At 41.0% G+C, this 21139-nt stretch overlaps 1 protein-coding gene across 4 annotated transcripts in view; it reads right to left on the bottom strand.

The window, feature by feature from the left end:
• LOC122939270 (ATP-dependent translocase ABCB1-like) overlaps positions 1 to 21139 on the bottom strand; it is a 403390-nt gene that overhangs the window by 239578 nt on the left and 142673 nt on the right. For all 4 annotated transcript variants that reach the window (XM_044295338.1, XM_044295337.1, XM_044295339.1 and 1 more), the window contains 2 exons: positions 5090 to 5200; positions 4874 to 5008 (listed from right to left, as the gene is read on the bottom strand). In XM_044295338.1, the coding sequence (XP_044151273.1) occupies positions 4874 to 5008; positions 5090 to 5200 (246 nt within the window). The remainder of the gene's footprint in view (positions 1 to 4873; positions 5009 to 5089; positions 5201 to 21139) is intronic.

The following is a 21139-nucleotide window of genomic DNA, read 5'->3' as shown; positions in this document are numbered from 1 at the left end:
CATTTGTTTTTGGATGTGTAAATGCCGACCCCTTGTGCATGAGTCTGCAATTCACACATCCCTAGCATGGGAAACTACCTGTACGTTTAGTTTTCAAAAATGTTTGTCTTAATTGGCCTCTTTCTGGTACCCTTGGGCTCACTACCCTGTCCCTAATATTCCATGCTCTTTTGTATGCCATCATTGGAGGATCTCTGAAGGCCGCAATTGTCGGATAGCCGCACCTCAGTACCCCCAATGTTTTCTCACTATCCGTTCAATGTTGGGACTTAGTTCATTATAGGATGATACAAAATGTAACCTGGCACTTTTTTGTCTATGTTTTGTTATCAACAACTCATCCCTCTGTATTTTTTTTAGTTCTAATCGCATGTCTATGTACCAAGTTCTTAGGGTAACCTCTATTTCTAAAGGACTCTTCCATATTCTGTAAAGCCTGATACACATGATCTTCCTTATCAACTATCCTTCTTATTCTCAACATTTGACTGTATGGTAGAGAATTTACCATCCTTCTAGGGTGTCCACTGGTAAAATGTTGCAATGTATACTTATCAGTTTGTTTAATGTTCAAATCTGTATGTATTTGCTCTTCCTCTATATCTACCTGAGTATCCACGAACTGTACCCTCCCTTTAGACACTGTTAATGTAAATTGGATCTCTTCATCAATAGAGTTCAAAAATAGATGGAACTCCATCAATGCATCAATAGATCCAGTCCAGATGAAGAAAATGTCATCTATGTATCTCCACCACATCAACACCTGGCTGAAGTGGGGAGATACATAGACAAGACGCTCCTCAAATGAACATACAAATATATTTGCATAGGTGGGTGCGGCATTTGAACCCATCGCCGCGCCCATCAACTGCAAATAGAACTTCCCTTGAAAGGTAAAGTAATTGTTCCTGAGTGACATCTCTAATAGTTCCACTATAAATCTCAGAGATGGGATAGAATACTCTGAGTTCTGTAACATGCCCTCCACTGCTAGCAGACCCTTGGTGTGGTTAATTAAGGTATATAATGATATAATATCAAACAATGCTAATATTACCCCTTTCGGGATTTGCACCCCTCTCAATTTATTAATAAAGTCTCCACTATCCCTGATATATGATTTTGCTCCCATAGCGTATTCTCTTAATACTTTGTCTAGAAAAATATTAATATTTTAAAAAAATGAGTTTCGGACAGATATTATGGGCCGTCCAGGAGGGTCCACCAGCCTTTTATGTATCTTGGGCAATACATACATCATTGGGGTAGTTGGAGACCTTATTATCAAGAATTCCTTAAGTTGTCTATCAATGATTCCATTTTCCTCTGTATCAAAACATTTCGCTAAAATAAAAAAATCACAAGGAGAATGACTTAAGATTTATGATCTTGGATCATGTAAAACCGCTGGAAAGGGGTGGAGACAGGCTAGTGTTGTTGAAGAAAAATTAACTGGATTTTTCGTCTGGATACACTGAAGCCCAAAGGCCTAAATGTTGAGTTCAGGGTAACTGGGGCCATGGTAGGCTAATGCTTTACATCCCATTGTCTATAGTCTTGCGCATTCTAACTATTGTACCAAGTGAATTTATTAGATGTTATATATGGTTATTGCTCTGAAAGTGACACTATACTATGATTACTTTACAGTTGGAAACATGGAATTGTTCAGCGGTTGGAAATATGGAAGCTGTTATGCGGGACATATATTGGCTGAATACATAATGATTGAATAGGGAAGATCTCTAATGTAGTAAAAGTTTTGACGGTTATGCACTTAATTACACGAATAACACAAATTTGCCCTTAAACAAGATGGTGTGAGTGGGGTATGCGCTGCTCGGGATGATGAGGCTTGAATATGCGCATCATGCATCTTTGTGTCTACGTACATGCACCTGCGCAGTGTGTAGCTAGACATCACGCATGCGCTTAACATCGTGCCTGTTCCGTCTCCGCCCTGAGCGGGACCCGCTCATTACACTAGAAAGGGGAGGAGGGTGATAGATTAACGCATGCGCAGTTGCGAATCAAGAGACGCACAGATTACAGCGTGGAGTCCTACTATTCACCATTGAGATCTGATTACCCTTATGGATGATGCGAAGTACAGCCACAATGCCCCAGCAAGGTAATTTTAAATGTATATGGCTGAGTTGTTTTTAAGCACGATGCACTTTATATAACTATGTCACCATTATAATATATTGACAATAAAATTAACACTGCAGATATGGTTACCAATGTGGTGGCTATTGATTATTTACATTGCACTTATCCTTTGGTTCACACTGAAGAGTGTTTTAGATTAAATGAATTGCAACATTGTTAAAGTGATGTTCAGTTTTTTATAGGATGATCAATTAGCATTGATTGATTTTATGATGTATAAATGCAAGTACTGTAGCACTTTGTAATTCACTTGGCTTGAGAAAGGTTCTGAGAGAACCGAAACGTTGCTGTATAACATGTGTGAATAAATAGCACATTTTTTACGTTTAAGGAGTGCCGTGGAATTTTTCGACTTATATATATACATATATGTGTACATATACTCATTGACAAAATAGTAACACAGCAAGAAGGTCAATAAATGCAGAAATATGTCGCACTAGAGTGGGAGGGGATCTATCAGAGGTGCTCCCACTAACAGACAACACCCAGTCTGACAAAATGTGAGTAAATGAATGAATAAATAGTAGTGGAATCTTTATTGATAAATTTGACAATGTTATAGTTAGTTCAAGGTCAAGGATATAATATAGTTCAAATGGAATGAAGACAATAAATGACAATGTAGATATGCTAAGAATATACTCTAAGATAAAAACAATACACTTTTGTATATAAATATAGGTCCCAGTTGATAATGCTGTTCCTAAAACCAACAACCTGTAAAATCTCAGATGGTTTAAAGGAATTGCGCCAAGCCTCTGGATACACGTGGTCCTGTAGACACGCCTGGATATCGTTCGTGCAGTAGAGGTTTTTCTTAGGCGGTTCTGTATTTCATAAAATAATGTCCATACCTGCCTCGGTCTATCAATGTGCCTGGTACTACCCCCATTTGGAAAGCACATTGATAGGACCACGTGTATCCAGAGGCTTGGCTCGAAATTCAAAACTAAAAACAGCTCTTGAGACCGGAACCCTAACCCTCAAAGAAGGGATACAGCGTCAAGGGCATGAAGTCCATGTAAAAGACCTCCCGGTAAGACTGTGCTAATTCCGTTTGAAAATAAGCAATCGCATTTCTGTTGAAAATACAGTGGGACGCCGCTGTCTGCATTCAGTGGGGACGCCGCTCTATATGCTACTGACTTTTATCGAATAACATCTGCCTATTAACCTCGATTTGTGCTAAAAATCGGATAGTACCTGGCAAATTGTTTGAACATTCGAAAAACTTGACGTTTTATTTCCTTACGAATTTTATCATATCTAATTTTTACCATACCGAATTTTATCAGTAATACAACTTTTTTGAATATTTATATTGAATATCACATCTGGTCGATTATTTTTACCACTTGTCTTAGTGCGATTCCTTTAAACCATCGGAGATTTTACAGGTTGTTGGTTTTAGGAACAGCATTATCAACTGGGACCTATATTTATGTACAAAAGTGTATTGTTTTTATGAGTATATTCTTAGTATATCTACATTGCCATTTATTGTCATCATTCCATTCAAACTATATTATATCCTTGACCTTGAACTAACTATTACATTTTCAAATTTTATTTGGTTATCAATAAAGATCCCATTACTATAGAGAGTGCCCCACAGCAAGAAGGTGTTGGAATCAATTGAAACTTTTTGTATGTGTGTAATGTGTAATGAATGTAATGATGATGCATCTAACACGACAGATCCTGTGCAACTATTATAGGTTACCCTACCATCAATACCGGACATTTATAATAAGAGATGTTGGAGGAAAGCTCCTAATATTTCTGGTGTCTGCACACACCCCAGTCAATTTTTGTTTCATTCTCCTCCTTCTGGAAAGCGGTACTGGAATGGTAGAGCCACCAGAGTCAGAAATATTTTATTTCTTTGAGGTGTTAAATTGGTCACACAACAATGCTAACTGGAACATCAATACACAACACAGACTGGTACAGATCTATATAATGCTGTACACTTGTACTTGGATTGAAAATAAACTGCTAGTGCTTTTTGTTTAGCATTTCTTTATTCTCTATTACTGTACTGGAGAAGTAGCCTGATTGTTTCGTTAAACTGTACATCTCTCTATTTATTTAATACAAATAAAACCGAATTGAATTTTCTGGTGGAAAAACCACCTGCTGGGCACTGGGGCACTGTGTTCTCTTCTGAAACTTATAGAGGTTCTCTCATCTCAACGTAGGTACAAGTCCTACCTCTGGGACCATTTCTTTCTTCAGAATGGTGCCTCAATGTCGAGGAGAGCACACAGTCCAAACACAAAGTCCACTTGTTTGACTTTTTGAGACTTCCCAAAAAGCTGAGTGAGCGGGCTGACATATTTTGGCTAGTCCCATAGCAGTCAATGGAAAGCAAGCCGATTAAGTGCAGCCACCACCCCATTCACTGTTATGTGATTAGTTGGAATTAGCAGAACCAACGTTGGGATATTTTGGGAACTCTCATAATGCTGAATGAAGGGTGGCTGCACATGCATGGCTGGAAATAGAAGAGGGTCGCAGAGTTGAAACCCACACCTATTGGACATTTGTGGCATATTCTAGAGATATGCTACAACTGTTAAGATGGAAAAAACTCTTTAAGGTTCTGTTGGAGAGAATGTGTTTAGCATTCATTTATATTTGACATTATAAGATAGAAATAAAATCCATGTTCCATTAGAAAATAAATTCCTACCTCCCCTTTTGTGGTATCATAGGTATCGTAAAACCTCTGTAGCAACTGTATGGTTGTGCTCTTCCCACAGCCACTCATGCCAACCAGGGCTATAGTCTTACCAGCCGGTACTTTCAGGTTTAGACCCTTTAGAACCTAAAAATATCAATGTACATAAATATGTAATAGCATCTGAATGACTTTATAATAACTTATGTAAAACCATAGAAAACATACCTGTACATCTGGGCGGCTAGGATAAGCAAAATGTATATTTTTAAATTTAATATTTCCCACCAACTTGTCTGGCTTGTATCCTTCAGTAGATCCACTATCAATGTGGCGAGGCTTAAAAAAAAAATATATGTATATGTCATCATTAAACAGCAGACAAAATGCTACTACACATTCTTCCTGACTATAATAACCTCCTGGCTAGAGTACAGCAGTACCCTCATTGGTGGTCTAACTAGAAAACAGGTATCTAATCGATTGTAAACTCTGCTGTATGACTCGCCATCTTCTCCACTTCCATTTCTTGTCTTAATGTTGCCACTAGGGATGAGCAAATCGACTTCAGATGAAAGATCCAAAGTTGATTTGCATAAAACTTTGTTCCAAGACTGCATGGAGAAGGAGCTCCATATAGTATTAGAATGTATTGGCCCTGATGAACCGAAGCTATTGCACCACAAAGTCTTGCGAGGCTTCGCACAATAATTTAATAAATTAGATAAATAAATTGATATAACAGGCACTCAATCACCAAAGATTGCATCAAGAACAAATGTTTATAAAAATAAACACCTTTATTAAAAACAAAATTTCGAATAAATAATCCCAGTTAATATCAGTGTGACGGTCAAAATTAAGAAAAAAGTTCTTCATATAAATTGGATGCCGCACAATCCCTATTATAACTAATGTGAAACAAAGTCCTCTTCACACAAAATAAAAAATAAAACTGTAGACGAGCATTGATGCTGGATTCCCTGTCCACCCCAGAGTATAGGATGTAAACTCAATAGTTAGATTAGCTGGGGAGGGCAGGAGCCCACAACATCAAATGACTGTGTTAATCACTTGTTGTAATCTGACTTCATACACCAAAAACAAAAAACTATATATTGCCAAATAATGGATAATCAACAATATTCCTCTCAGAATCTCTAATCAATAATCATGATTGTAGGATATCTGCAATTCATGTATCGATGGTAACCATAATCAACAAGAATATAAAAGAAATTTATAAAGCGAGTGTAAAGCAGCTCTCACCTGTTGGAAAACACCCTCTGGCCGCGGACGCCGCACCTGGATGCGGAGATATGTGAATCCAGCAAGAAAGATAATCCAGCTCAGGTGAAAAGTTTTACTTCTTTATTCCAGCAGTTATAAAATTTCCATATAACAAGATGTACAGTGACGTGTTTCAGACCTCTAAGACATATGGGTCCTTCTTCATGACAAACACAAAAATGTAATGGGAGCTCCCTCCGATAAATACCTGCCAGGCCACAGATTGATAAGCATCACCTGGGGATGGGAGGTGTCGGGGGGAGGTCCTGCAATATCCTCAATTAAAAATACCAGCAAGCCAAAAGAAAGAAAAAAGAGAAAAAGGAAAGAAAAATGGATGGTACGGCTCTATTATTAAAATTACATATGGAGCAATGTGTTCACAGATAACAGAGCAGATTAATATAAAGACAGAGAGCAAACATGTTGACATATTCAGTACTGCAAAATGAGGTCATGTCGTTTATTTAAACCCTCTGGCTGACTAGATCCAAGTTGAAAGATCCAGAAGGCTTCTCTATTTAGAAGCTTTTTTCTATGGTCTCCCCCTCTTGGTGGTAGAAAGACTCTCTCTATACCCTGTACTCTTAGGCTAGATACATCCCCCGCATGTAGAACCGCAAAATGTAGGCTGGCAGCTGAGACATTACGGTTCTTGTAATGCGGTATGTCTGATATGTGCTTTTGTAGCCTATTTTTTAGCAGATTTATTGTACAGCTTACATATTGCAAAGAACATATCTCACAGGTAATCAGGTACACCACATATTTAGTATTACAATTAATGTACGAATGCATGTTATATACTCTGTTATTTGTGGTGGACCTGAAGATCCTGTCAAAGATCATATGTTCACAGCAAATACACTTTATGTCTGCACTTGAAGTTACCCTTAAAGTGAAGCCATGACGGTTGTATGTTTTTTTTCTTCTGAGAAAAAACTTGGATTAATTAAATTGCCCAGAGTAGGAGCTCTCTTAGCAACACATCTTATGCCATAAGATATGATTTTTGACCACTGCGCATCAAAATTCAAAACATTCAAAAAATTCTTCATGATTTTGCAAATTGCAGGAAATTCCTGAATGTACTGCGTAACAAAATAGGTGGCTCGTCTTTCCGAAATAGAAGGAATAGCACATCCATTATCATAGGGGGACTTTGGAAACACTAAAAGGTGTCTGTCCATATCAAAAACTGTTTTCTTTGCCCGCTCTATGTTATTGGATGTATATGCCCTGCATAGTAATCTGTTTTTTATATTGGAAGCTTCCCTATCATTGGTATCATTGTCAGAGCAGTTTCGGCGTGCCCGAATCAGTTCTCCCTTCGGAATATTCTAAATGGTATGAGGTGGATGGCATGAGTGTGCAAATAGCGTGGTATTGCCAGCCAGTTCTTTGCGCTAGGTGGCTGTATTAACCCTGTGGGTGGAAGTGCTCCCCTCCAGACACAAATCCAAAAATTGTATCTTTGTAGTATCAAAATGAAAAACAAATTGTATGGAATCTAAGCAAGAATTGAAAAAGCAGCCAGCTCTGGTATGGACACCACACCACCAGACCAAACCATCAGCAAGTCATCGATGTAACGTCCATACCAGAGCAAGCGATCCAAAAAAGGAGAGGTGTCGATGAGAAGAAAATAACCCTCCCACCATGCCATAAAAATATTCGCAATGGAGGGAGAGAATCTTGCCCCCATCGACACCCCTGATAACTGAGAAAAAATGAATCAAATAAAAAATAATTGTGTCTGAGTAGGAAATCCACCACCAGGGCAATATATTTCCTGCGTTCCAAGGTATAATTACTGTACTGGTTTAAAAACCAATGTATTGATGTAAGAACTAGATTGTGTGGAATAGTAGTATATAAGGATTTAATATCTGCTGTGATCCACACAAAATTCTCCTTCTATTCAAATCCCGAAAAAGCCTGGAGTACAGATTGCGAGTCCTTTATGTATCCAGGGATCAGTGGAACCAGGGGTTGGAGGAGGGAATCCACCCATACTGAAAAGCGTTCAGAATAGGAGCCAATTCCAACCACAATGGATCTGGGGGGGGGGGGGGATATTCTTGTGGACCTTTGGCAGCGCGTGAAAAACAGGGGGTATTGGATGTTCCACAAAAATATAATCTTTTTGCCTGTTGCTAAGACACCCAGATGACACCCCTAATTCCAAAATTGTTTTCCGCTCAGACTGGAAACACAGGAGGGGATCACCAGACAAACAAGTATAAACCTGGGTGTCATGTAACATGGTTGTAATTAGTTGTCTCTAAAGACCCCTATCCAAAATGACTTTTGCCCCACCCTTGTCTGCCTCCCTTATTATAATATCCTTTCTATCCTTTAAATCCCGAAGTGCAGATCTCTCAGCTAAAGTCATGTTGGAATAACTTTGTGATTTGGTAGCATCGAATAAGAGGCATAAGTCTCTCTCCACTAATTCCTGGTATTTATCTAATGCTGCAGATCGGGATTGTATAGGATAGAAATCTCTATTTGAAGTTCTGAAATCTCTAAAGGAGTTTATATAACCAGATTCATCTGCAAAATGGTTTGAAGGGAATTGCAGTGGACCATCTCAACAAAATTTATCCCACTTCTGTTGCTAACATGAGATGGTGCACCGCTATTCCCACATTTCAAAGCATTATAGGCGTCACACACAGACATAGCTGAAAAAGACGAATTCATTAACCCTGCACATACATTATTTCCAGATATTGACAAGGGGGACAGAGTGGTGACAGGATCGGAGACATCCTCTGAGAGTTCATCTTGAAAATGTTTTTTCAAAGTAAGGTTGCGGGCAAATCTATTTACGTCCAGGATGGTGCGATATAGATCAAAATGATGGGTGGGTGAAAACGATAAGCCTTTCTTTAAAACACCAACCTGATCCAATGTAAGAATGGACGGCGACATATTGAGAACCTGGATATCCAAAGTAATCTCTTCTGTCGGGATGGATAGCGGCGACTTTTTCCTATGCCGCTTGCCTGCCCTTCGTTATTTGACTGTCTCTAGTGTTGGGCAGTGGATTGTGGAGGGTGTTCCAAAACTCCCTCCATGTCAGCAGGGAGATTATCGGCTTCAGGTGAGGATTCCACTGAATATCGTTACGTTAAACTGAATGATGCTTTGTATGCTCGTCTGTGTCTTGAGCGTGATCTCCATAAAATAGAGCGTGGTGTATTTGCACGGGTCTCCGCCCATATATAAACTGTGTTGTTACTATAGTCCAGGCATGGCCAACCTGAGGGTCTCCAGCTGTTGTAAAACTACAACTCCCACCATGCCCTGCTGTAGACTGAGAGCTATAGGCAGTCTGGGCATGCTGGGAGTAGTAGTTTTGCAACAACTGGAGAGCCTCAGGTTGGCCATCCCTGCTATAGTCCAATAGATCCCTATTGAACTTGCTCTGTTTGAACAGCATTAGATCCTTTTCCACTTTATTCAGATTGTCCTTCAGTTGGTTGTCCAATTCGACCAAAAACGGCATGTTAGAATGTGCTGATAGTGAATCTTGAGCTTTTTTAATTTCTTCCCTGAGATTAGAAAGGGTATCTTGCTCGTGTTGTACTATCAGTTCCATGAGTCTCAAGGAACAATCCGACAGAATAGCTATCCATTGCATAATAAAGGGATCTGAGTAGTTGGTGGTCGATTTTTTCTTTTTTATCCTAAGGCCACGAGGAATCATTTTCTTATCCATATATTTTTGCAATGATGTGGCATCCCACTAGTTTCGTAGTTCCTTCAGTAATAGTTTTTCAAGAGATGACATTTGCATTTTCACATTTAAAACATCTTGCAACTCCTGTTTAGGAACATCAAAGATGGCATTCATTTTTATCATCCTATCATCATCATTATCCATAGGGCGTAATGAGATATGTGCCATGTTCCGGCAGGAAAAAGGAAAAAAATGCTGTGTCTGTATTGAGTCCTCACAGGGAGTGCATGCCACCAGGTAGTAATCAATAAAGCGAGTGTAAGGCAGCTCTCACCTGTTGGGTAACACCCTCTGGGCGCGGAGATATGTGAATCCAGCAAGAAAGATAATCCAGCTCAGGTGAAAAGTTTTACTTCTTTATTCCAGCGGTTATAAAATTTCCATATAACAAGATGTACAGTGACGTGTTTCAGACCTCTAAGACATATGGGTCCTTCTTCATGACAAACACAAAAATGTAATGGGAGCTCCCTCCCATAAATACCTGCCAGGCCACAGATTAATAAGCATCACCTAGGAATGGGAGGTGTCGGGGGGAGGTCCTGCAATATCCTCAATTAAAAATGCCAACAAGACAAAAGAAAGAAAAAAAGAGAAAAAGGAAAGAAAAATGGATGGTACGGCTCTATTATTAAAATAACATATGGAGCAATGTGTTCACAGATAACAGAGCAGATTAATATAAAGACAGAGAGCAAACATGTTGACATATTCAGTACTGCAAAATGAGGTCATGTCGTTTATTTAAACCCTCTGGCTGACAAGATCCAAGTTGAAAGATCCAGAAGGCTTCTCTATTTAGAAGCTTTCTTCTATGGTCTCCCCCTCTTGGTGGTAGAAAGACTCTCTCTATAACCTGTACTCCTAGGCTAGATACATCTCCCGCATGTAGAACCGTAAAATGTAGGCTGGCAGCTGAGACATTACGGTTCTTGTAATGCGGTATGTCTGATATGTGCTTTCGTATCCTATTTTTTTGCAGATTTATTGTACAGCCTACATATTGCAAAGAACATATCTCACAGGTAATCAGGTACACCACATATTTAATATTACAATTAATGTACGAATGCATGTTATATACTCTGTTATTTGTGGTGGACCTGAAGGTCCTGTCAATGATCATATGTTTACAGAAAATACACTTTTTATGTCCGCACTTGAAGTTACCCTTAAAGTGAAGCCATATGCAATATGTAGGCTGTACAATAAATCAAGCACATATCAGACATACCGCATTACAAGAACTGCAATGTCTCAGCAGCCAGCCTACATTTTGCACTTCTACATGCGGGGGATGTATCTAGCCTAAGAGTACAGGGTATGGAGAGAGTCTTTCTACCACCAAGAGGGGGAGACCATAGAAGAAAGCTTCTAAATAGAGAAGCCTTCTGGATCTTTAAACTTTCTTCTCTCGTCAGCCAAAGGGTTTAAATAAACAACATGACCTCATTTGCAGTACTGAATATGTCAACATGTTTGCTCTCTGTCTTTATATTAATCTGCTCTGTTATCTGTGAACACATTGCTCCATATGTTATTTTAATAATAGAGCCGTACCACCCATTTTTCTTTCCTTTTTCTCTTTTTTCTTTCTTTTGGCTTGTTGGTATTTTTAATTGAGAATATTGCAGGACCTCCCCCCGACACCTCCCATCCCCAGGTGATGCTTATCAATCTGTGGCCTGGCAGGTATTTATCGGAGGGAGCTCCCATTACATTTTTGTGTTTGTCATGAAGAAGGACCCATATGTCTTAGAGGTCTGAAACACGTCACTGTACACATCTTGTTATATGGAAATTTTATAACCGCTGGAATAAAGAAATAAAACTTTTCACCTGATCTGAGACTATCTTTCTTGCTGGATTCATATATCTCCGTATCCAGGTGCGGTGTCCACGGCCAGAGGGTGTTTCCCAACAGGTGAGAGCTGCCTTACACTCACTTTATTAATTACTACCTGGTGGCGTGCACTCTCTGTGAGGACTCAATACAGACACAGCGTTTTTTTCCTTTTTCCTGCCGGAACATGGCACATATCTCGTATGGATAATGATGATGATAGGGTGATAAAAATGAATGCCATCTTTGATGTTCCTAAACAGGAGTTGCAAGATGTTTTAAATGTGAAAATGCAAATGTCATCTCTTGAAAAGCTATTACTGAAGGAACTGCGAATCTGGTGGGATGCCACATCATTGCAAAAATATATGGATAATAAATTGATTCCTCGTGGCCTTAGGATAAAGAAAAAACCTACCTACCAACTACTCAGATTTCTTTATTATGCAATGGCTAGCTATTCTGTCGGATTGTTCCTTGAAACTCATGGAACTGATAGTGCAACACGAGCAAGATACCCTTTCTAATCTCAGGGAAGAAATTAAAAAAGCTCAAGATTCACTATCAGCACATTCTAACATGCCGTTTTTGGTCGAATTGGACAACCAACTGAAGGACAATCTGAATAAAGTGGAAGAGGATCTAATGCTGTTCAAACCGAGCAAGTTCAATAGGGATCTATTGGACTTTAGTAACAACACAGTTTATACATGGGCGGAGACCCGTGCAAATACACCACGCTCTATTTTACGGAGATCACGCTCAAGACACAGACGAGCATTCAAGGTATCATTCAGTTCAACGGAACAATATTCAATGGAATCCTCACCTGAAGCCGATAATTTCCCTGCTGACATGGAGGGAGTTTTGGAACACCCTCCACAATCCACTGCCCAACACAAGAGACAGTCAAAAGACAAAGGGCAGGCAAGCGGCATAGGAAAAAGTCGCCGCTATCCATCCCGACAGAAAAAAATGACTTTGGATATAAAGGTTCTCAATATGTCGCCGTCCATTCTTACATTGGATCAGGTTGGTGTTTTAAAGAAAGGCTTATTGTTTTCACCCACCCATCATTTTGATCTATATCGCACCATCCTGGACGTAAATAGATTTGCCCGCAACCTTACTTTGAAAAAACATTTTCAAGATGAACTCTCAGAGGATGTCTTCGATCCTGTCACCACTCTGTCCCCCTTGTCAATATCTGGAAATAATGTATGTGCAGGGTTAATGATTATGTCTTTTTCAGCTATACCTGTGTGTGACGCCTATAATGCTTTGGAATGTGGGAGTAGCGGTCCAGGTGTAAATACCAGGAATTAGTGGAGAGAGACTTATGCCTCTTATTCGATGCTACCAAATCACAAAGTCATTCCAACATGTCTTTAGCTGAGAGAACTGCACTTCGGGATTTAAAGGATAGAAAGGATATTATAATAAGGGAGGCAGACAAGGGTGGGGCGGTAGTCATTTTGGATAGGAGTCTTTAGAAACAACTAATTGACACCCCGGTTTATACTTGTTTGTCTGGTGATCCCCTCCTGTCTTTCCAGTCTGAGATGAAAACAATTTTGGAATTTGGGGTGTCATCTGGGTGTCTTAGCAACAGGGAAAAAGATAATATTTTCGTGGAAAATACGGTAACCCCTATTTTTCATGCGCTGCCAAAGGTCCACAAGAATATTCCCCCCCCCCCCCCTCAGACCCATTGTGGCTGGAATTGGCTCCTATTCTGAACACTTTTCAGAATGGGTGGATTCCCTCCTCCAACCCCTGGTTCCGCTGATCCCTGGATACATAAAGGACTCATGATCTGTACTCCAGGCTTTTTCGGGATTTGAATGGAAGGAGGATTTTGTGTGGATCACAGCAGATATTAAATCCTCATATACTACTATTCCACACAATCTAGTTCTTACAGCCCTACATTGGTTTTTAAACCAGTACAGTAATTATACCTTGGAACTCAGGGAATATATTGCCCTGGTGGTGGATTTCCTACTCAGACACAATTATTTTTTATTTGATGATTCATTTTTTCTGCAGTTATCAGGGGTGTCGATGGGGGCAAGATTCTCTCCCTCCATTGCTAATATTTTTATGGCATGGTGGGAGGGTTATTTTCTCCTCATCGACACCTCTCCTTTTTTGGATCGCTTGCTCTGGTATAGACGTTACATCAATGACTTGCTGGTCTGGTGGTGTGGTGTCCATACCAGAGCTGGCTGCTTTTTTTCAATTCTTGCTTAGATTCCATACAATTTGTTTTTCATTTTGATACTACAAAGATACAATTTTTGGATTTGTGTCTGAAGGGGAGCACTTCCACCCACAGGGTTAATACAGCCACCTAGCGCAAAGAACTGGCTGGCAATACCACGCTATTTGCACACTCATGCCATCCACCTCATACCATTTAGAATATTCCGAAGGGAGAACTGATTCGGGCACGCCGAAACTGCTCTGACAATGATACCAATGATAGGGAAGCTTCCAATATAAAAAACAGATTACTATGCAGGGCATATACATCCAATAACATAGAGCGGGCAAAGAAAACAGTTTTTGATATGGACAGACACCTTTTAGTGTTTCCAAAGTCCCCCTATGATAATGGATGTGCTATTCCTTCTATTTCGGAAAGACGAGCCACCTATTTTGTTACGCAGTACATTCAGGAATTTCCTGCAATTTGCAAAATCATGAAGAATTTTTTGAATGTTTTGAATTTTGATGCGCAGTGGTCAAAAATCATATCTGATGGCATAAGATGTGTTGCTAAGAGAGCTCCTACTCTGGGCAATTTAATTAATCCAAGTTTTTTTCTCAGAAGAAAAAAACCATACAACCGTCATGGCTTCACTTTAAGGCCTCATGCACACGACTGTTGTGTGCATCCGTGGCCGTTGTGCCGTTTTCCGTTTTTTTTCGCGGACCCATTGACTTTCAATGGGTCCGTGGAAAAATCGGAAAATGCACCGTTTTGCAGCCGAGGCCGTGATCCGTGTATCCTGTCCGTCAAAAAAATATGACCTGTCCTATTTTTTTGACGGACAACGGTTCACGGACCCATTCAAGTCAATGGGTCCGTGAAAGAACACGGATGCACACAAGATTGGCATCCGTGTCCGTGATCCGTGGCCGTAGGTTGCTTTCATACAGACGGATCCGAAGATCCGTCTGCATAAAAGCTTTTTCTGATCTAAGTTTTCACTTCGTGAAAACTCATTTCCGACAGTATATTCTAACACAGAAGCGTTCCCATGGTGATGGGGACGCTTCTAGTTAGAATACACTGCAAACTTTGTACAAGACTGCCCCCTGCTGCCTGGCAGCACCCGATCTCTTACAGGGGGATATGATAGCACAATTAACCCCTTCAGGTGCAGGCACCTAAAGGGGTTAATTGTACTATCATATTCCCCTGTAAGAGATCAGGGCTGCCAGGCAGCAGGGGGCAGACCCCCCCCCCTCCCCAGTTTGAATATCGTTGGTGGCACAGTGTGCCCCCACCATCGCCCCCCCTCCCTCCCTCTATTGTATTAAATCGTTGGTGGCACAGTGTGCCAACCACCATCGGCCCCCCTCCCTCCCTCTATTGTATTAAATCGTTGGTGGCACAGTGTGCCAACCACCATCGGCCCCCCTCCCTCCCTCTATTGTATTAAATCGTTGGTGGCACAGTGTGCCAACCACCATCGCCCCCCCCCCCCCTCCCTCTATAGCAGTAACATTGGTGGCAGTGTGCGGTCTCAACAGTAGAAGATTCATACTTACCTGCTTGCTGCTGCGATGTCTGTGAACGGCCGGGAGCTCCTCCTACTGGTAAGTGACAGTTCTTTAGCAATGCGCCGCACAGACCTTTCACTTACCAGTAGGAGGAGCTCCCGGCCGGACACAGACATCGCAGCAGCCAGGTAAGTATGAACCTTCTACTGTTGAGACCGCACACTGCCACCAATGTTACTGCTATAGAGGGAGGGGGGGGGCGATGGTGGTTGGCACACTGTGCCACCAACGATTTAATACAATAGAGGGAGGGAGGGGGGCCGATGGTGGTTGGCACACTGTGCCACCAACGATTTAATACAATAGAGGGAGGGAGGGGGGCCGATGGTGGTTGGCACACTGTGCCACCAACGATTTAATACAATAGAGGGAGGGAGGGGGGCCGATGGTGGTTGGCACACTGTGCCACCAACGATTTAATACAATAGAGGGAGGGAGGGGGGGGCGATGGTGGGGGCACACTGTGCCACCAACGATATTCAAACTGGGGAGGGGGGGGGGGGCTGCCCCCTGCTGCCTGGCAGCCCTGATCTCTTACAGGGGAATATGATAGTACAATTAACCCCTTTAGGTGCCGCACCTAAAGGGGTTAATTGTGCTATCATATCCCCCAGTAAGAGATCGGGTGCTGCCAGGCAGCAGGGGGCAGTCTTGTACAAAGTTTGTAGTGTATTCTAACCTGAAGCGTCCCCATCACCATGGGAACGCCTCTGTGTTAGAATATACTGTCGGATCTGAGGTTCACGAAGTAGCTCATATCCGACAGTATATTCTAACATAGAGGCGTTCCCATGGTGATGGGGACGCTTCAAGTTAAAATATACCATCGGATTGGAGAAAACTCCAATCCGATGGTATAAAAGAACTCCAGACTTTACATTGAAAGTCAATGGGGACGGATCCGTTTGAAATGGCACCATATTGTGTCAACATCAAACGGATCCGTCCCCATTGACTTGCATTGTAATTCAGGACGGATCCGTTTGGCTCCGCACGGCCAGGCGGACACCAAAACGACTTTTTTTTCATGTCCGTGGATCCTCCAAAAATCAAGGAAGACCCACGGACGAAAAAACGGTCACGGATCACGGACCCACGGACCCCGTTTTTGCGGACCGTGAAAAAAAACTGTCGTGTGCATGAGGCCTAAGGGTAACTTCAAGTGCGGACATAAAAAGTGTATTTGCTATGAACATATGATCATTGACAGGACCTTGTCCACCACAAGTAACAGAGTATATAACATGCATTCATACATTAATTGTAATACTAAGTACCATATTTTTTGCCCCATAAGACGCACTTTTCCCCCCTGCGTCTTATGGGGCGAATGCTGACAGTTTAACATCGCTGGATGCGATGTACGAGCGAGAGGGGGCCGGGGGAGGGACTGGGAAGGGGAGCTGGGGGCCGGGAATAGCGGCGGGGCGGTGCAGTCAGTGTACTATAGCCCCCCCCCGCGCCGCTCCGGTATAGTAATATTAAATGTCTTATTCAATTAAAATTTATTACATATGCCCCCTCACTCCTAAATTCCTAATAGTACCTTACATCCTATTCCTAATAGGTTCTGTACAATGCCGGCAGGCAGGCCGGGCGGTAGCGCAACTCCCTGGTGTCACGTGCCTGCGCCGCTTACTTTAATAATGAAGCAGGCGGCGCAGGAAAGTGACATCAATGAGTGACGCGCCGGCCGCCCGGCCTGCCTGCCGGCATTGTACAGAACCTATTAGGAATAGGATGTAAGGTACTATTAGGAATTTAGGAGTGAGGGGGCATATGTAATAAATTTTAATTGAATAAGACATTTTATATTTGTATATTGGGGGGGCTGCGGCGGCGGGGGGGCTGATTTGTGGATGGCACAGTTAAGGGGGGGTCTGTGGATGGCACTGTTATGGGCTGGTGGTCTGTGGATGGCACTGTTATGGGGTGGGGGGGTCTGTGGATGGCACATATATAACAGTGCCAGCCACAGATCCCCCCCTGTAACAGTGCCATCCACAGATCCCCCCTGTAACAGTGCCATCCACAGATCCCCCCTGTAACAGTGCCATCCACAGATCCCCCCTGTAACAGTGCCATCCACAGATCCCCCCTGTAACAGTGCCATCCACAGATCCCCCCTGTAACAGTGCCATCCACAGATACCCCCTGTAACAGTGTCCGTCATCCACAGATCCTCCCTGTAACAGTGTCCGTCATCCACAGATCCCCCCTGTAATAGTGCCATCCACAGATCCCCCCTGTAACAGTGCCATCCACAGATCCCCCTTGTAACAGCGCCATCTACAGATCCCCCCTGTAACAGTGCCAGCCACAGATCCCCCCTGTAACAGTGTCCGTCATCCACAGATCCTCCCTGTAACAGTGTCCGTCATCCACAGATCCCCCCTGTAATAGTGTCCGTCATCCACATATCCACCATAACAATGTCCGTCATCCACAGATCCCCCCATAACAGTGTCCGTCATCCACAGATCCCCCCATAACAGTGTCCGTCATCCACAGATCCCCCCATAACAGTGTCCGTCATCCACAGATCCCCCCATAACAGTTTCCTTCACAGATCCCCAGTAATTCTGCCATCCACAGACCAACAATAGTTCCAAACCCACCAAAAGCACACCTTTTGGTTAAAAATATTTTTTTTTCTTATTTTCCTCCCCAAAAACCTAGGTGCGTCTTATGGGCCGCACCGGTCTTATAGGGCGAAAAATGCGGGGTATGTGGTGTACCTGATTACCTGTGAGATATGTTCTTTGTAATATGTAGGCTGTACAATAAATCCGCTAAAAAATAGGATACGAAAGCACATATCAGACATACCGCATTACAAGAACCGCAATGTCTCAGCTGCCAGCCTACATTTTGCGGTTCTTCATGCGGGGGATGTATCTAGCCTAAGAGTACAGGGTATAGAGAGAGTCTTTCTATCACCAAGAGGGGGAGACCATAGACGAAAGCTTCTAAATAGAGAAGCCTTCTGGATCTTTCAACTTTCTTCTCTCGTCAGCCAGAGGGTTTAAATAAATGACATGACCTCATTTTGCAGTACTGAATATGTCAACATGTTTGCTCTCTGTCTTTATATTAATCTGCTCTGTTATCTGTGAACACATTGCTCCATATGTAATTTTAATAATAGAGCCGTACCATCCATTTTTCTTTCCTTTTTTCTTTCTTTTGGCTTGTTGGTATTTTTAATTGAGGATATTGCAGGACCTCCCCCCAACACCTCCCATCCCCAGGTGATGCTTATCAATCTGTGGCCTGGCAGGTATTTATCGGAGGGAGCTCCCATTACATTTTTGTGTTTGTCATGAAGAAGGACCCATATGTCTTAGAGGTCTTAAACACATCTTGTTATGTGGATTCTTTTTTACCTCTGGAATAAAGAAGTTACACTTTTGACCTGAGCTGAGCTGGATTATCTTTCTTGCTGGATTCATATAAATGAAATTTAGTTAGTAAATGATCAGTAATTGTTAGTAATTAATGTTCCCTTCAAGTCCATAGTCATAATCGTGAAATATAATGTCTATAATTCATATATCCATCCACATGATTATTGGATGCCAAATAGAGTCTATAGAAAATATATATCCTTGATCCTCAAAAATATAAAAAATGTATTTAAAAAAAATATAAAAATATATGAGGTAATGTAGTATTAGAATAATTTGATCTTGATGTAATTGATCCACATTAATTGACATTATATGTGCGGAGTTCAATATAGGCAGTATGACAGAATGCTCCGTTTGTCACTATGTCTTATATATTATGTAACATTCTTTGTTAAAGAAAGTAACTTGTTACCACATTGTAGATCTCTCTTTAATGCGACTTGTACTTAGGAAGAGGTTCATTAGTAAGGGCAGTCCTCCGACTCCCGCTTTCCATTGATGGGGCCACTGAAGAAGGATCTCGACACTCCGAAACGTGTTTGGTACTACTGGTAATAATTCAAAGTGACTCCCTGCACGATTGTTATGTGCTACTAGTTATATCAGCACGATCCTTTTAAGTACCCGAAGCCTACAACACAGCGCATCGGAGATCAGCACACAGCGACCATGTGGGACGCTGAACAAGGGCAAACGCAAGTTGGGAAAAGGGGAGTCGGAGGACTGCGCTTACTGGAGAACCTCTTCCTAAGTACAAGTCGTATTACAGAGAGATCTACAATGTGGTAACAAGTTACTTTCTTTAACAAAGAATGTTACATAATATACCGTATAAGACATAGTGACAAACGGAGCATACTGTCTCTGCCTATATTGAACTCTAAACATATAATGTCAATTAATGTGGATCAATTACATCAAGATCAAGTGATTCTAATACTACATTCACTCATACATTTTTTATATTTTTATAATTTTTTTTATATTTTTGAGGATCAAGGGCATAGATTTTCTATAGACTCTATTTGGCATTCAATAATCATGTGCATGGATATATGAATTATAGACATTATATTTTCACAATTAAGCATATGGACGTAGGGAACATGAATTACTAACAAGTACTGTTCATTTACTAACTAAATTTATTTTATATTTCTGTTGATTATGGTTACTATTGATACATGAATTGCGGATATCCTACTATCATGATTATTGATTAGAGATTCTGAGAGGAATATTATTGATTATCCATTATTTGGCAATATATAGTTTTTTTTGTTTTTGTTCATGAAGTCAAATTACAACAAGTGATTACCACAGTCATTTGATGTTGTGGGCTCCTGCCCTCCCCAGCTAATCTAACTATTGAGTTTACATCCTATACTCTGGGGTGGACAGGGAATCCAGCATCAATGCTCGTCTACAGTTTTATTTTTTATTTTGTGTGAAGAGGACCTTGTTTCACATTAGTTGTATTAGGGATTGTGCTGCATCCAATTTATATAAAAGTCTTATTTCTTAATTGTGACCGTCACACTGATATTAATTGGGATTATTTATTCAGATTTTTGTTTTTTATATATGTGTTTATTTTTAATTAACGTTTGTTCTTGATACAATCTTTGGTGATTGAGTGCCTGTTATATCAATTTATTTATCCATTCCTTTTGTTTGGGCGGTGGGGCGTCCATTTAACAGTGCACCATAGTTTAGTTACTGAACGGGTGAGCCACTATACGTATCTTCATAAATTAGTTTGTACTGTAAAAAAACATTTTTTGAACCCGGGTTTGGTTTCAAGTGGTACCTTGGAACAGAACCAGAGTTCAGGAAATGTTTTTTACAGTACAAATTAATTTATGAAGTTATGACCCGAAGCAATAACTTCGGCTCATCTGAGCCAATACATTCTAATACTGTACGGAGCTCCTGCTCTATACAGTATTAGAACAAAGTTTTATGCAAATTAACTTTGTATGCCTCATCCAAAGTCAATTCACTCATCCCTAGTTGCCACTTCCATCAATTCCTTAATTGGTTGTCCAACACAAAGATTCCAATTCAAGATCCTCATTTTAACCTACCGATTCTGTTGTGTCCCAGTCCTACATTTAATTAATCAATATACTTTCCTTAGCTAGATTTAAGCTCAATATATCTGTCTTTATTTCCTAGTAAACCTGCATGAAAAT

This window comes from Bufo gargarizans, chromosome 5 (assembly GCF_014858855.1).
Source record: "Bufo gargarizans isolate SCDJY-AF-19 chromosome 5, ASM1485885v1, whole genome shotgun sequence".
In the NCBI taxonomy this organism is placed as follows: domain Eukaryota; kingdom Metazoa; phylum Chordata; class Amphibia; order Anura; family Bufonidae; genus Bufo; species Bufo gargarizans.
Note: the sequence above shows the minus strand (reverse complement) of the source record. Positions and strands in the feature narration are given on the sequence as shown.